The 17,638-nt window shown below is 51.0% G+C and overlaps 1 protein-coding gene across 3 annotated transcripts in view; it reads left to right on the top strand.

The window, feature by feature from the left end:
* Positions 1-6,960: 6,960 nt before the first annotated feature.
* Positions 6,961-17,638, top strand: part of CSTPP1 (centriolar satellite-associated tubulin polyglutamylase complex regulator 1) — a 111,759-nt gene continuing 101,081 nt past the window's right edge. The window contains exon 1 of one of the 3 annotated variants that reach the window (XM_077286836.1): positions 6,961-7,152. In XM_077286836.1, the coding sequence (XP_077142951.1) occupies positions 7,110-7,152 (43 nt within the window). In that variant the 5' untranslated portion in view covers positions 6,961-7,109. The remainder of the gene's footprint in view (positions 7,153-17,638) is intronic. The other 2 variants (XM_077286839.1, XM_077286840.1) reach the window with 2 other exon arrangements.

Below are 17,638 nucleotides of genomic sequence, written 5' to 3'. Positions count from 1 at the left end.
ATTTTATTGTCAGATTCTGTCTCTCGCAGGTGAAGTCTACGTATGATAAAAATTACAGACCTCTCCATTCTGTGTAGGAGGGAAAACTTGCAAAATCGGCAGTGTATCAAATACTTATTTTCCCCACTGTATATACCTGCAAGCACACACACACACACACACACACACACACAGATATACACACGCGGTGATTATGTTCCAGTGGGGGCCGAGCAGCACTTACAGGATACATATATAAGCCATATGCGGCCTACGCAGACAATATGGGGGGACTGATACCCGCAGCGGGCCGCGCTCCTGGGGGGAATATCCTATCATTCTTTTTCAGCTACTGTGTCTGGCGCCAGTGAGACAAAAAAACATTCATTATTATAACCGCAGGAAGAAAGTCCAAAAACAGCAGGTTTTAGCCTTAATTCTTAAGAAAATATGATTTCCATGCCAGGGGGCAAAGAAACCCCAGACATTTATCAGGCCGAAATGAGGAGAAGCTGGACTGAGGCTGATAGGATTTTCCGGAGAAGGGGCAGAAGGTAACACAGCTGGAGAGAGGAGCGATGGATTAAATCCTCGCCCTGACATCACCGCTGCTGGGAATGAGGCTGTTTTAACAATTTTACTAATTTAATCACAGTCGAGTGTCTTTTACATAGCAGGGGTCTGTGGAGAGCAGCTCGGACATTAACACTTTACAGGGAAGGTATTGCTTATAAAAAGATAGATGGGAATAGAACATAAAATAGCTTTTTTTTCTTTTTCCAAAGACAGCGCCACTCTTGTACATGGGTTGAGTCTGGTATTGCGGATGAGCTCCATACATAAGAGTAACGCTGTTCTTTATGGAAAAATAAATTGCTGTCTCCTCCAATTCCATCCCGAACAGGCAGTGGAAAAGAGAACATATATTCAGATTTTTCTTGAAATTTCATTGGAACATATGTGGACATTGTGTCCGGATATCACGATCTGTACTCGGAGCTTGAATGTTGGGGGTGAGAAACCGGCCTAAAGTTCTCCTATGCATTTTCTCATATGTTTAGGCTGCAGGAAAACTTAATTGAAATGCTCAGGCTCAGGACTCATTCATCTGAATTATTATTTATCCTTTTTATAAGCTGTCTGCAGCTTGCATCTGCCTGCTATCAATTTTTGGGCCTAAAAAATTGTGGTTTACATAGTTTATTTTATGTTAAAAAAAAAATCCCAGATAGGAGGCACGAAGTACTCTGGTTGTTTTTTTCTTTTAAAGATTAAATTACTCAGATCAGTTGTTCCTTCATTCTGCTGCTCATTTTTCAGGTCCCTTTTTAAGAATTGTACGTTACCAAAATATTAGATGTGAGTGACAGAGACAGCTCTAGTAAACCAGATCCCTGCAAGACAAAACGGATACAAGGAGATACCAATGTATCTGTTCAAAATGGAAACTTTGCTCTTTGATCACTTTTTTTGTGCTTTTCTGTTTTCTTATCCATATACAGGTGGAGACATATCTTTGGTACAGACTGTGGGGGGCCCAAAGGATAAGGGGGCCATTACAACATGTGGGGGGCCACTACCACCCCAGAGCAACCAGCAGCTTCTGTCATAGCAGAATTATTGGACTGCAAATGGCTCGGATACTGTTCTTGTGCACAGGCCCCCTTCTCTCTGTGTCCCCCACTGTTCTTACGCAGGGCCCCTTCTCTTTGTGTCCCCCACTGTTCTTGCACAGGGCCCCTTCTCTGTGTCCCACACTGTTCTTACGCAGGGCCCCTTCTCTGTGTCCCCCACTGTTCTTGCACAGGGCCCCTTCTCTCTGTGTCCCCCACTGTTCTTGCACAGGCCCCCTTCTCTCTGTGTCCCCCACTGTTCTTGCGCAGGCCCCATTCTCTCTGTGTCCCCCACTGTTCTTGCACAAGGCCCCTTCTCTCTGTGTCCCCCAATGTTCTTACGAAGGGCCCCTTCTCTCTGTGTCCCCCACTGTTCTTGCACAGGGCCCCTTCTCTCTGTGTCCCCCACTGTTCTTGCACAGGCCCCCTTCTCTCTGTGTCCCCCACTGTTCTTGCGCAGGCCCCATTCTCTCTGTGTCCCCCACTGTTCTTGCACAAGGCCCCTTCTCTCTGTGTCCCCCAATGTTCTTACGAAGGGCCCCTTCTCTTTGTGTCCCCCACTGTTCTTGCACAGGCCCCCTTCTCTCTGTGTCCCCCACTGTTCTTACGCAGGACCCCTTCTCTTTGTGTCCCCCACTGTTCTTGCACAGGGCCCCTTCTCTCTGTGTCCCCCACTGTTCTTGCACAGGCCCCCTTCTCTCTGTGTCCCCCACTTTTCTTGTGCAGGCCCCATTCTCTCTGTGTCCCCCACTGTTCTTGCACAAGGCCCCTTCTCTCTGTGTCCCCCACTGTACTTGCACAGGGCCCCTTCTCTCTGTGTCCCCCACTGTTCTTGCACAGGGGCCCCTTCTCTCTGTGTTCACCACTGTTCTTGCACAAGAGCCCCTTCTCTATGTGTCCCCCACTGTTCTTGTACAGGGCCCCTTCTCTCTGAGTCCCCCACTGTTCTTGCACAGGGCCCCTTCTCTCTGTGTCCCCCACTGTTCTTGCACAGGCCCCCTTCTTTGTGTCCCCCACTGTTCTTGCACAGGGCCCCTTCTCTCTGTGTCCCCCACTGTTCTTGCACAGGGGCCCCTTCTCTCTGTGTCCCCCACTGTTCTTGCACAGGGCCCCTTCTCTCTGTGTCCCCCACTGTTCTTCCACAGGCCCCTCTCTCTCTGTGTCCCCCACTGTTCTTGCACAGGGCCCCTTCTCTCTGTGTCCCCCACTGTTCTTGCACAGGGCCCCTTCTCTCTGTGTCCCCCTCTGTTCTTGCACAGGGCCCCTTCTCTCTGTGTCCCCCACTGTTCTTGCACAGGGCCCCTTCTCTCTGTGTCCCCCACTGTACTTGCACAGGGCCCCTTCTCTCTGTGTCCCCCACTGTTCTTGCACAGGGCCCCTTCTCTCTGTGTCCCCCACTGTTCTTGCACAGGGGCCCCTTTTTTTACGTAATATACTATATATATATATATATATATATATATATATATATATATATTATTCTTATTTCCAGCTGTTTTGTTTTACCATTGCGCCCTGAAAACTGCGATCTTTGTCAGGCACAGAACCAGCACTGAGACAGATTGCTGAAGTGCAGTGAAATCCAGCCCATGGGGGTCAGGAAAACAAGCTGACAGCAGGCAGCCGCCATAACTTGTGCCAGACCCCTCTGCCGCTGCCTCATAGGTGACATGGAGGCTGCCAGACAAAACCTGTCAGGACAGCGGCTGGACACATTCCACTCGTTAGAGATAAATCCTCATCACAGCATTTTTGTGTGGAGGTGTTTGCTTCATTTTTAACATTTACATGCAGTGTTTCCTTTTCTTTTTACAGAAGCATAGGAAGGTTTTCCAGCTCTGACTGAAGATTCTATGTGGTTCTTCCAGGTGAAGTTTAAAGGGTCGGCACCTTTGGGAACAATTTGTTGTGGGCTTCATTACAAATGTTGCACCGATTTGCTTTGTTTCCCAGTACAGTCACCCACTTCCCTCCCGACGGTCACACAAGCTCACTGATGGATTCTCGGGTAACTCATTCTGCAACCAGCAATAGGCAGCGCAACATACAAAAGCCATAGAAATGTTGCACCCTTTGTTCTCTAAGTAAACCGAATTGCAAAAATTATTTGTAACCTTAAATAGATTAAGTAAAAAAAAAAAAAAAACCTGCATCCCCACCAAACTTATGGACGTGACTTTTTATTTTTGCATCATTGCGCTCCAAGAGTCATAATTATTTCTGTCGGCATAGCAATATTTTTTAGTAGGATGTCTCATATTTTACTTCAATTATTTTGAGACACATAAAGTGCAATATATATATATATATATATATATATATATATATATATATATAGGTTTTGTTTTTACAAAATTCATAATGACATACAGGTGCTTCCCACAACATTATATTATAAGTAGGGGCTGGGGTGGTGATGTCAGTAAACAGCTGCAGAATATGATGATGCTGCAGAAACCAGTAAAATACACAAATAAATCAATAAGGCTACGTGCACACGTAGGTTGGATCTCTGCTGATTTTTCCACACCTGTTTTCGTAAATCCGCAGGTAAACCACACTGCGGATTACCTGCAGATTTACCACGGTTTTTGTGCGGTTTCCACCTGCGGTTTTACACCTGCGGATTCCTATTATGGATCAGGTGTAAACCGCAGCGGAATCCACACAAAGAATTGACATGCTGCGGAATAAACAACGCAGCGTTTCCGCGCGGTTTTTTCCGCAGTATGTGCACTGCGGATTTTGTTTTCCATAGGTTTAATTGGTACTGTAAACTCAGGGAAAACCGCTGCAGATCCGCAGTAAAATCCACAGAGTGTGCACATAGCCTAAAGAATGTAAAGAGAAAACCGATACCCAGAATTGCTGTTGTTTGGACACTGCTTGTCCTCATGAACAGAAACCAAAACCTCATATCTGTTCTTGGGTAATAGTGACGAGTAAATGAAAGCGCAAACAAAACGGAGGGGATGTATCTGCCATTTTTCTAAATTATTCATTAAATACGACCAGTATAACCACCCCCATCCAGACCACCGCTGCGTACAACGCCCTGATCCACACCACCACCACGTACACCACCACTGCTGCGTACACAGCCCCCATCCACACCACCGCCGCGTACACCACCCTGATCCACACCACCACCACGTACACCACCACTGCCGCGTACACCGCCCCAATCCACATCACCACCGCGTACACAGCCCCCATTCACACCACCGCCGTGTACGCAGCCCCCATCCACACCACCGCTGCGTACACAGCTCCCATCCATACCACCACCGCGTACACAGCCCCCATCCACACCAACGCCGCGTACACCGCCCCATCCACACCACCGCCATGTACACAGCCCCCATCCACACCAACGCCGCATACACAGCCCCAATCCACACCACCGCCGCGTACACAGCCCCCATCCATACCACCGCCACGTACACAGCCCCCATCCATACCACCGCTGCGTACACAGCCCCCATTCACACCACCGCCGCGTACAGTCCCCATCCACACCACCGCTGCATACACAGCCCCATCCACACCACCGCCGCGTACACAGCCCCATCCACACCACCGCCGCGTACTCAGCCCCCATCCACACCACCGCCGCGTACACCGCCCCATCCACACCAACGCCGCGTACACCGCCCTCATCCATACCACCGCCGCGTACACAGCCCCCATTCACACCACTGCCGCGTACAGTCCCCATCCACACCACCGCCGCGTACACAGCCCCCATCCATACCACCGCAGCGTACACAGCCCCCATTCACACCACCGCTGCGTACACAGTCCCCATCCATACCACCACCGCGTACACAGCCCCATCCACACCACCGCCGCATACACCGCCCCATCCACACCACCGCCGCGTACACTGCCCTCATCCATACCACCGCCGCGTACACAGCCCCATCCATACCACCGCCGCTTACACAGCCCCCATTCACACCACCACTGCATGCACAGCCCCCTTCCATACCACCGCCGCGTGCACAGCCCCCATCCATACCACCGCCGCGTACACAGCCCCCATCCATACCACTGCCGCGTACACAGCCCCATCAACACCAACGCCGTGTACACCGCCCCATCCACACCACCGCCGCGTACACAGCCCCCATCCACACCACCGCCGCGTACACCGCCCCGATCCACACCACCGCCGCGTACACCGCCCTGATCCACACCACCGCCGCGTACACAGCCCCCATCCATACTACTGCTGCATACACCGCCCCCATCTACGATACCGCCGCGTACACAGCCCCCATCCATACACCGCCGTGTACACAGCCCCCATCCATACTACTGCTGCATACACCGCCACCATCCACACCACCGCCACGTAAAGCCCCCGATCCACACCACTGCCATGTACAGTGTTCCCATCCACACCACCGCCATGTACTCCGCCCCCATCCGCACCACTGCCGTGTACACCGCCTCCATTCACACCACCTTGTACACCGCCCCCATCCGCACCACTGCCATGTACACCGACCCCATCCACACCACCATGTACTCCGCACAATCTGCACCACTGCCGTGTACACCACCCCCATGTACACCGCCCCACTGCTGTGTAAACCGCTTCCATTCGCACCACCACCATGTACTCCTCCCCCATCTGCCGTGTACACTGCCTCCATCCGAACCACTGCCGTGTACACCGCCTCCATCTGCACCACCGCCATGTACTCCACCCCTATCCGCACCACCATGTACTCCGCCCCACCATCAGGTACTCCGCCCCCATCCGCACCACTTCCGTGTACAGCGGCCCCCATCCACATTGTTGCCATGTACACCACCCTCATCCACACTGTTGCCATGTACACCACCCCATCCACACTGTTGCCATGGACACCACCCCCGTCCACACTGTTGCCAAGCACACCACCCCCGTCCACACTGTTGCCATGTACACCGCCCCATCCACACTGTTGCCATGTACACCGCCCCCATCCACACTGTTGCCATGTACAGTTGCCATGTACACTGCCCCATCCACACTGTTGCCATGTACACTGCCCCCATCCACACTGTTGCCATGTACACTGCCCCCATCCACACTGTTGCCATGTACACTGCCCCCATCCACACTGTTGCCATGTACACTGCCCCCATCCACACTGTTGCCATGTACACCGCCACTTCGTGTCATCAAAATCTACATGTCATTGATAACAGACAGTTCTGCTAGTAAGCTGCTCTTTCCCCCTTCCTAATGGTGTCAGTGCAGTCCCTCCTGTACGCTCCACATCTCCCCTCAGTATTGCTGTTATACACTGGGACGTCCAGTGCAGGCGCCATAGTGCTGGAACATTAGTGCGTAGGAACGAAAGTGCAGAAAGACAGTTTCCGCCCGGGAAGCGTAGGCGCAGCACTGGATCCGACAGTTACTATGGTTACAGGCGACGCGGCCTATTCGCCGGCCCGGAACCTGCGCCGTACATCAATGACGTCACTGACGGGTCTTTCCACTCAGGAGCCGAAAGGATCAGCATGAGCCCGGAGCGGCTGTCACAGTCTGGGCCGGAGTATCTGGGTGAGCGGTGCTTTGTGCGGAACGCTGCGCCGCAGTTATGTGCAACCTGCTAATAGCTCCGGGCTAGTTTTATACCCGAGTGTGCTGTATAATATGTGTCTGTGTGTCGCTGTAATTGCTGGCTGATAATTGCTGGTGTAACACCGCTGCAGCAGTGTATGGTCCAAGGCACAGATAGTGCCGCCTCCTGCGCTCTGTAGGTTGTACGTACGGATAGTGCCGCCTCCTGCGCTCTGTAGGTTGTACGTACGGATAGTGCCGCCTCCTGCGCTCTGTAGGTTGTACGTACGGATAGTGCCGCCTCCTGCGCTCTGTAGGTTGTACGTACGGATAGTGCCGCCTCCTGCGCTCTGTAGGTTGTACGTACGGATAGTGCCGCCTCCTGCGCTCTGTAGGTTGTACGTACGGATAGTGCCGCCTCCTGCGCTCTGTAGGTTGTACGTACGGATAGTGCCGCCTCCTGCGCTCTGTAGGTTGTACGTACGGATAGTGCCGCCTCCTGCGCTCTGTAGGTTGTACGTACGGATAGTGCCGCCTCCTGCGCTCTGTAGGTTGTACGTACGGATAGTGCCGCCTCCTGCGCTCTGTAGGTTGTAGGTACGGATAGTGCCGCCTCCTGCGCTCTGTAGGTTGTAGGTACGGATAGTGCCGCCTCCTGCGCTCTGTAGGTTGTAGGTACGGATAGTGCCGCCTCCTGCGCTCTGTAGGTTGTAGGTACGGATAGTGCCGCCTCCTGCGCTCTGTAGGTTGTAGGTACGGATAGTGCCGCCTCCTGCGCTCTGTAGGTTGTAGGTACGGATAGTGCCGCCTCCTGCGCTCTGTAGGTTGTAGGTACGGATAGTGCCGCCTCCTGCGCTCTGTAGGTTGTAGGTACGGATAGTGCCGCCTCCTGCGCTCTGTAGGTTGTAGGTACGGATAGTGCCGCCTCCTGCGCTCTGTAGGTTGTAGGTACGGATAGTGCCGCCTCCTGCGCTCTGTAGGTTGTAGGTACGGATAGTGCCGCCTCCTGCGCTCTGTAGGTTGTAGGTACGGATAGTGCCGCCTCCTGCGCTCTGTAGGTTGTAGGTACGGATAGTGCCGCCTCCTGCGCTCTGTAGGTTGTAGGTACGGATAGTGCCGCCTCCTGCGCTCTGTAGGTTGTAGGTACGGATAGTGCCGCCTCCTGCGCTCTAGGTTGTAGGTACGGATAGTGCCGCCTCCTGCGCTCTGTAGGTTGTAGGTACGGATAGTGCCGCCTCCTGCGCTCTGTAGGTTGTAGGTACGGATAGTGCCACCTCCTGCGCTCTGTAGGTTGTAGGTACGGATAGTGCCGCCTCCTGCGCTCTGTAGGTTGTAGGTACGGATAGTGCCGCCTCCTGCGCTCTGTAGGTTGTAGGTACGGATAGTGCCGCCTCCTGCGCTCTGTAGGTTGTAGGTACGGATAGTGCCGCCTCCTGCGCGTTGTAGGTACGGATAGTGCCGCCTCCTGCGCTCTGTAGGTTGTAGGTACGGATAGTGCCGCCTCCTGCGCTCTGTAGGTTGTAGGTACGGATAGTGCCACCTCCTGCACTCTGTAGGTACGGATAGTGCCGCCTCCTGCGCTCTGTAGGTTGTAGGTACGGATAGTGCCACCTCCTGCGCTCTGTAGGTTGTAGGTACGGATAGTGCCGCCTCCTGCGCTCTGTAGGTTGTAGGTACGGATAGTGCCGCCTCCTGCGCGTTGTAGGTACGGATAGTGCCGCCTCCTGCGCTCTGTAGGTTGTAGGTACGGATAGTGCCGCCTCCTGCGCTCTGTAGGTTGTAGGTACGGATAGTGCCGCCTCCTGCGCGTTGTAGGTACGGATAGTGCCGCCTCCTGCGCTCTGTAGGTTGTAGGTACGGATAGTGCCGCCTCCTGCGCTCTGTAGGTTGTAGGTACGGATAGTGCCGCCTCCTGCGCTCTGTAGGTTGTAGGTACGGATAGTGCCGCCTCCTGCGCGTTGTAGGTACGGATAGTGCCGCCTCCTGCGCTCTGTAGGTTGTAGGTACGGATAGTGCCGCCTCCTGCGCTCTGTAGGTTGTAGGTACGGATAGTGCCACCTCCTGCACTCTGTAGGTACGGATAGTGCCGCCTCCTGCGCTCTGTAGGTTGTAGGTACGGATAGTGCCACCTCCTGCGCTCTGTAGGTTGTAGGTACGGATAGTGCCACCTCCTGTGTTATGGAAATATTTGGGTTGGATAAATCTTATCCCTGTGTGTGCTGTGGCCGCTCCCAATTAGACTGAGTATTTTGAGCGCTCATCAAGAATGGACTGTACACAACTGTGACAGAACAACATTCCATCAATACTGGTACTTTATTGTACATACATAGTTTTATATTTTCACATAGAAAGGAGTGGTTAGGGGTTGTCAGGGGTGGTTAGTTAATTACCATATTGTCTAGCTCCTCTGTCATTGGTTATCTAAACATATATGGAATATGGTGATTAATGCTCATATGACAGAGGGTTACGCAATTAAACTTGAGTTCTGTATGTAGGACAGAGTTGAGACATCTGACACTGTTGGTCTGCCGTTTCAGCAAGATTCAGCTATATTCTAGACATTATTTCAGACATCTGACCCAACTTCCGCTTTTTGGGATGGAAAACCCCATATGATCTGTCTGGGTTATATCAGGCTTATATCAGTTCGTGTCAGCCATTTTAAACCATTGATTATAATGTATATATTAGCTGCGAGCATATAAGTATATATTTGATTATAGAAGAGTATACATGCAAGTGAGATCTACATTATATATATATTTCTATCACAAGCCCCCCTTAGATATCACTTGCCCTAATCCTAGCCTCCTGTCCCAAAGCGCTGCAACTCTTTTGTGCTGTCGGCGAACTGACACAAGCCTAACGCCTGTGCCCCACTCCGTACAGACTTTTCGCAAATGGGCGGTCAAGAGATCTGTCCCTAACGGGGGTTCGTTGCAATCAGTCTCTTAGTCAATAGCATGTGTAGTGAGCGATGTGTAGTCTTTATCAGGTAGGTCATCTTTTCGGTCAGGCCGCAACATCATTCTGGCTTGGGTGTCATCTTCTGGTAGGGGAGCTTTCTTGCGATGCGATGAGTGGATCCAAGCGGGTCTTCCCTCCAGTTTCGCAGAGTTTGGTGTCATCAGCAGCACTTGAACAGGACCATCAAATCTGGGATCGAGTGGTGTTCTCCTTACAAACTTTTTTCCACCAACTCCCAGTCTCCTGGCTTCTAGGAGTGCATACCGGACACTGAATCTGGATCTGGCAATGAAGAAAAAAACTCGAGAATGGATGTTAGCAAGTTTCTTGGTGAGTTCAATTACATAAGCAGACAAAGTATCATATTACATAGTCAGCTGCTGAGGGAAAAGATACCCCTAACCTGGGACTAGACACAAACAAAATTTCATATAATGACAGCTTTTCTGGGCCTCTGGGAGTGTGCCTAACACTGAGTAGTGTGATTGGGAGTGTGTAGGCCTAAGTCTGACCCTACTGCTAACTAGATCTCTCATGTGAGGTTTGCTGTGAATGTGGGTCCCTGGTCACTCTCTATCACTTCTGGGACCCCATAGCTGCATATCTCGTCTCTGAGAGTAGCTTCTTTGCAGTAGTCTTTGCTGACTGATTCCTCACTGGGAAAGCTTCTGGCTGTCATCCTGAGAACATGTCCACGACCACAAGGGCATATTCGAATCCTTCACTTGGCGGAATTTGGATGTGGTCTATCTGGATCCTCTGGGAGGGGTACGGTGGTCTGGCAAGATGATGTATGGGAACTTTCTCCATTCTTCCAGGGTTGCATTGGCCACAGGTCAGACAGCTGTTTATGAACTTGGCTGTTAGGGTGGAGATTTCTGGAGCGAACCAGTAAGCACCAATCGGATCATTCATCTGTGTCTTTAATCTGTGTGTGGGCCCATGTGCCCACTGGACCACCATAGGGTACATGCTTCGGGGTAAACAGGGTTTGTAGTCCATTGAGTATACCCTTCCTTCTTCATGTGTTGCTCACTTCTGCATCCAGCATTCCTTCTTGTCCTTTGGGGCTTGCTCTTGCAGCTTTTTTGAGCAGATCCCAGGATGTCATCTTGCCAGGTTTTCCTGTCTTCAGCCGTCCTGTAGTAGCCGTCCGGCTCTACGACCTCTTCCACTTTTCCATATTGTCTTCCTTTGACTGCTTCTTTGGTTGCCATATCCGCCATATTGTTGCCTCGTGCCTCTACTGTGTTTAGTTTTCCATGCGCTTTGACTTTTAGTACTGCCACCACTTTTGGAAATTGAAGTGCGTTCAGCAGGTCCTTAATGGCTCCATGATGCTTCACGGTTGTTCTACTTACTGTGATGAAGTCCCTTGCAGCCCAGATGGGTCCGAAGTCGTGTGCTATGCCATGCGAGTACCCCAAATCGGTATACATTTTCTCAGTCTTGTCTTCTGCCATCTGGTAGGCCTTCATCAGCGCTATCAGTTCTGCTTCCTGGGCTGACAGACTGGGCGGCAGACTTCTGGACCACAGGATCTCTTGATTGCTGGTCACTGCACATCCCGTGTGGAATCTTCCTTCATCATCTGCAAATCTGGAGCCATCCACATAGAGGATCAACTCTGGGTTGGTCACTGCCTCTTCTGCCACCTTGGGTAGTCCTGCCGTTTCCTGTGGCATGATGCTGAAGCAATCATGGCCATCCGTCCGGAGCAAATTCAGATCCCATGCAGACTTTTTATCTGAGGGTCCATATCTGTATCCCCCCTTGGGAGTGGGAGTAGAGTGGACGGGTTGAGGACTGTGCATCTGGAGATGGTGACATTGTTGGGCAGGAGTAGAGAGCACTGGAGGCGAAGATGCCTGGCGGTGGAGATGTTTTAGCTGGGTTTGGTTGAGGATTGCCGAGATGTCATGCAGAGCCAGGATTTCCAATGATTTTTCCACTGATGTCAGTAGTCCTGTCCAGGAGGGCGTGTGCTGCAAATGCTGCTCTCATGCGGGAGGAAGAGGCTCCCCTTGCAACTGGATCCAGGCAAGCTGAAAAGTAGTCCGAAAGTCTCCGCTTTCCCCCCTGAAGCTGCGTCAGGACTCCAGTAGCAAGGCCTTCTTTTCTCATCAAGTAGAGACGGAATGGCTTCTCGTAGTCGGATAGGCCTAGTGCTGGCAGAGACTACAGAACCTTTTAACTTCTTGAACGAACTGAAGGCCACATCTGTCTGGAGGAACGGGGTCACACTGACGTATTCACACAGAGGCTGCATTAGGACGGAAGCATCAGGGATCCAGGCTCTGCAATTACGAAACTAGACCAAGGAAGGCCTGTAGCACCTTTTGAGTTGTTGGAGGAACCATCTTCTCTACTGTGGTCTTCCAGTCATCTGTCAGGTATTTCACCTGGTGAGCAATACAGTGTCTCTGGAACGTAACTTGCTTCAGACACCACTGGACTTTGTTCTTTGAGATCTTGCAGTACTGCTCCGCCAGGTAGAGTAGGAGATACAAGGAATGGGCTTTACACATGTCAAAGTCAACTGCACAAAGGAGTAGATTGTCCATGTATTGTAGCAGGGTTACTTCTGCTTGTTCTGTGACCCAGTTGGTGAGGACTGTGGACATGGCTTTGGTGAACTGTGGAGGGCTGTTCTGGGCCCACTGTGGCATCACTGTCCATGTGTGGTGTCCCCCCTGGTGCATTAAGGCAAACAGGAACTGGTCTTCCGGATGAAGGGGAACACTGGAGAAAACATTAGCCAGGTTGTTCACTGTGAACACTTTTGCTGTGGCAGGCACATTTGAGAGCAGAGTGTGCGCATTCGGCATAATTTCAGTTTCAAACACCGTGGCGTCATTCACAGCTCTCAGGTCATGTACCATTCTGAACTTGGCTGGCTCTCCTTTTACAGTCTTTTTTCTTGACGGGGAAAAGCGGGGTACTGCAAGGCGATGTGCGAGGAACAATGATTCCTATTTCCAGGTAGACCTTCAGTTGGTCAGAGGCAGCTTGACTCTAGGCCTGGCCTGGGCCTTACGAGGGTATGGGGTACATGGCTTGAGTGACACCCGTACTGGGGCAACTTGAGGTTTTCTCATGTGCTGGGGACCCTTAGACCATAGACTTTCTGGTACTACATCCAGTACCTCCTTGGGTAGGCCTCATCGATTGTTTAATGTTCTTGTAGGGCCGCCAGCATGACTCTTCTCGGGTCAGGGATAAAGAAAGTGTCACTGTCCCATCTTCCTGGAACACTGTGGTTGCCTTCAGCTTCTGCAGTAGGTTCGCTCCCAGCAGGTTGAGTGGCAGGTCCTTTACACCACAAACTGGGACAGGATAGAGTGTCCTGGCTGAGTGCACACGCTCAGTGGCTTTGTAAGCTGAGAATGTCTGACTTGACCATCAATGCCCATGCGAGACACAGAGGATTCTGATAGGCAGGTGGGATCAGTGAGTTCCACAGGTGTTATCACACTTCTGGCTGCACCACTTTGGATCTGACAACGCCATCCATTTTAAGGGTAATTTGAGGTAGTGGTTTTGCAGATGAAGTTTTACATGTCAGGAGCATAGTGTCTTGCGGACCTGGCTTGCTTGCCCCTGTCCTTTGGATGGGGTACTTCACTGCTTTCTGCACTTCTTCCTTGACCTGTTTCTCTGGACCAACTCTTGGGTTGCATGGGTCCAGTCTCTTCGGGGGCGTGGGTGCTTTGCACTGGTTCTGGTAATGGACAAACGTGCCACAGATGTAACACTTGACACTTCTTCTGTCTTTGTAGGGTGGTTGCGCTTCCAGGTTACTAGTCACCATGAGAGGGGCTGTCTTCTGCACCCCTGGTTGGGACTCAATCCCTTTGGCTACTGTGGACAACATGATGGGTACTGTAGCGGCAGCGGGGTCCGGCCTGCTGATTGAAGCTGCGGTGGTAAGACGGGGCCTGCAGGTGCATTCGTGGCGAGGCCCGGGGGTGCCATGAGACCGGCGGCTGCATCCAACCCAAGGTCTTGGGGCATTACAGGGGCTGCGGCTGCATCTGCCATCACTTCTTCCCCCTGCTCCGACATAGCTTCTCCCCTTTGCTAACCTTATTGAGGTCGGTGTCTCCTCTCTGGAATCTGCAGCGGTTCTTCCGGTGTGTTGATCGGCACTTTGCAGCGTCTTCACCTCTGGCTCCCCTTCCAGCGTTCTCAGCAGCACGGCACCCGTTTCCTTCTTTGCGCTTTTTGTGGTGCTATAATAGCGGCAGTTTTGGTGACAATCGGCAATAAACAGTCTCCTAGGCGCACATAAAACATTTTGCTGGGTCAGTCCACTGCTATTGACCTGTTCTCAGGCCTAGCCACTATCAGTGGTTTCCTGATTGGCTGTCTCAGTCCATGCACAAAGGCCTGTGCCAACATTTGCCTGTGTATCTGGTCATGAATGGTAAAGCCCAAGTCTTGGGATACTTGCATTACTCTGCCATGAAACTTCTTTACAGACTCTGTCTTATCTTGGCTCATGTCATGTAAGCTGAAGGCCTGTCCGGCCAGCCTGCCTTTGGTGTCATGATCTCCATGGCCAGAGAACTAGCATAAGCCTCAATAGGAACAAGCTCTTGGAAGATGTAACTATACTGACCATGAACTAAACCTACCGCATCATCTAGAAGTAGCCAGGTAGCATGTCCTACTTTTTATCCCTATATGCCCAGCGCCGGCCGGAGAACTAAATAATGCTAGCAGAGGGAAATATAAGACCTGACTCACCTCTAGAGAAATGCCCAAAAAGGAGACAGAGGCCCCCCACATATATTGGCGGTGATATGAGATGAAACAACAAACGCAGCAGGAAAATAGTTTTAGCAAATTTGAGGTCCGCTTTCTAGATAGCAGAAGACAGAAAGCATACTTTCATGGTCAGTAGAAAACCCTAACAAAACACATCCAGAAATTACTTTAGGACTCTGGCATTAACTCATAATACCAGAGTGGCAATTCCTGATCAACAAGAGCTTTCCAGACACAGTAACGAAACTGCAGCTGTGAACTGGAACCAAAATACAAAAACAAAACATGGACGAATGTCCAACTTATCTAGTAGATGTCTGGGAGCAGGAACAAGCACAGAGAGGCTTCTGATAACATTGTTGACCGGCAAGCATCTAACAGAGAAGCCAGGTTATATAGCGACACCCAGATCTAATCAGAACAGGTGAACAGGGAAGATGATGTCACAAGTTCAATTCCACCAGTAGCCACCGGGGGAGCCCAGAATCCAAATTCACAACACTTTGGCCCACTCTCTGAGTTGTTCAATTAGCTGTGGCCCTGACTCCCAAGCGTGTACGTCTGATTCTGCTGGAAGTTTGAATTGTTCCTTCATGATTGGCCAGAGTGCATCACCTGCTTGTATTTTCATTCATGGCCCAGAGATCACTCCAGGTGGCTGCATATTTTCACTGGCTCTGCTACATTCTTCGGTAAAATGGCATGGGATGCATCCCTGGGTCTGGAAGATTGTCACCTGACTTGAAGTGCAGTGCACATAGTGTAATGGTGGTGCCTCTATCTGCCCTTGCATTCTTGGTGCCTGTGGGTTTCTTTTCTAGTACTGGACAGCATGTATGATGTTCCCTCTTCATCTTCATCAGAGGAATAGTTGTGATAGCTTGTACTGGGGTCCTACACTGGCTGATTTTGGACTTAGAAGTTGCTTTTTCTTTTGTGAGGATGTCTCCCCCCTTGCTGAAGCTGTGATGGATTAGGCTTATAGTTCTATGTTGGTGTGAATGTAGGCAGCTCTGACCGGTGCTGAAGTTGTACATTATCAATACATGGTGATATCAAAGTTCATGTAAAACCTTAAGGGTTACAATATTATTGACTGTGAAATGAGGTAACGGAGGATCTGTCAGTGAGCTCGTTCTGATATCATTCCTCCCCCCTCTGCACCCAGGGCTGAGCTGTCTGCTACCTGATGTGTCTGGGGGCTGCCCACTGCATTGTGTGTAGGGGGATTTTCACTTTCGTTCCCCGATATCACAACTGGCAATGGCTGGACTGTGCCTGGGGCATAGAAGGAAACCTTGTGCTGTAAGCACCATATTATTTGAATTGGGCGTTGGCCCAGCTGGCAACAAGGAGGAAAAAAGAGGAAGAAGAAGAGGGAGGGGTTGAGGAGTGAGACAAAGGAATAGTAGGAGGGGAGAGAGAATGTGGAGAAGAGGGAGGAGAAGAGAAGGAGGAGAGAGAGAGGGTGAGGAGAAGAGGGAGGAGAGATGGGTGTGGAGAAGGAAAAGAAGGAGGAGAAAGGTGTGGTGGGGGAGTGGAGAAGGAGGGAGGAGAAGATGGAGGGTATGGAGGGGAGAGATAGAGAGGGGAAGAGAGAGAAGAGAAAAGTGTGGAGGAAGAGGAGAGGAAAGGAGAGAGAGGGAGAGAGAGAGAAGAATGCGGAGAGAAAAGACTGACAGAGAAAAAGGAGGATAGAGGAGAACAACAAGAATAATAGAGAGGAGCAATTATGCCTTCTCCCTGTAGGGAGAGACGGGGCACGCCACATACTGTGCAAAAAAACCAAAACAAACAAAAAACTACCTATACCATGGATTCTGCTAAAAGCAGACTGCGCAGATTCTCCCGTCTCATACCCACAAAAATCACTTCCTGGTTTGCTCACATAACTTTCTGTACCACCTAAACGATGTAAGCTCTGCTGCTACTTCATACCATGTATTGGCATTCAGCAATCTAACATCAGCTAACTTCCCTTATTTTCCCTTCTACGTCATGCCACTCCGCAGCTTGAAATCTGCCATTCTAATGAATTTCACGTACTTTATACCTTCCAAAAATCTTCACATACTTAACACCTTCGTGTTCTGCCACTATCTAGGGGCTGTTTTCTCATTAGGAAGTAAAAAGACTGTCCTGTTGCTCGGCCACTTTATTCCCCATGGCAAAAGCAAAAAAATGAAAAACACACAAAAATGAAAAAAACGGTACTAAAAAAAACTTCTAAAAATGAGTACCGTATTTTCCGGCGTATAAGACGACTGGGCGTATAAGACGACCCCCCAACTTTACCAGTTAAAAAATAAAATCTTCTTAAAAGTCGGGGGTCTTCTTATACACCCTATGTCGTCTTATAGGGCCGGTGAATATGTGCCTTTTGGGGGGGGGGGGAGTGATCCTGATGAGGACGAGGGGGCGTCTCACAGGAAAGTGAGTATCCCCCATTACCTTATCATAGCGCTGCAGCGTGGGGTCTCTGTGCTGGGAGCGGCGGCTGCTGTGCTGTGCTGTGCTGTGCTGTGCTGTGCTGTGGCGGCTCCTCTTCTGCAGTGTGGGGCCTCTGGTGCTGTGGGGCGGTGGCGGCGGCGTATCTTCATACAGTCGGGGCTCCTCCGGCATCTCAAAGACTGGAAGCCCCGCCGGCAACTCCATGGGTACAATGCGGTCAGGTGGCCTCCGGGAAAATGGCCGCTGCTCAGATTCAGATCTCGTCCCGAGATCTCGGGAGACGAGATCTGAA

The sequence above is a fragment of the Ranitomeya variabilis genome, chromosome 2 (genome assembly GCF_051348905.1).
Source record: "Ranitomeya variabilis isolate aRanVar5 chromosome 2, aRanVar5.hap1, whole genome shotgun sequence".
In the NCBI taxonomy this organism is placed as follows: Eukaryota; Metazoa; Chordata; class Amphibia; order Anura; family Dendrobatidae; genus Ranitomeya; species Ranitomeya variabilis.
Note: the sequence above shows the minus strand (reverse complement) of the source record. Positions and strands in the feature narration are given on the sequence as shown.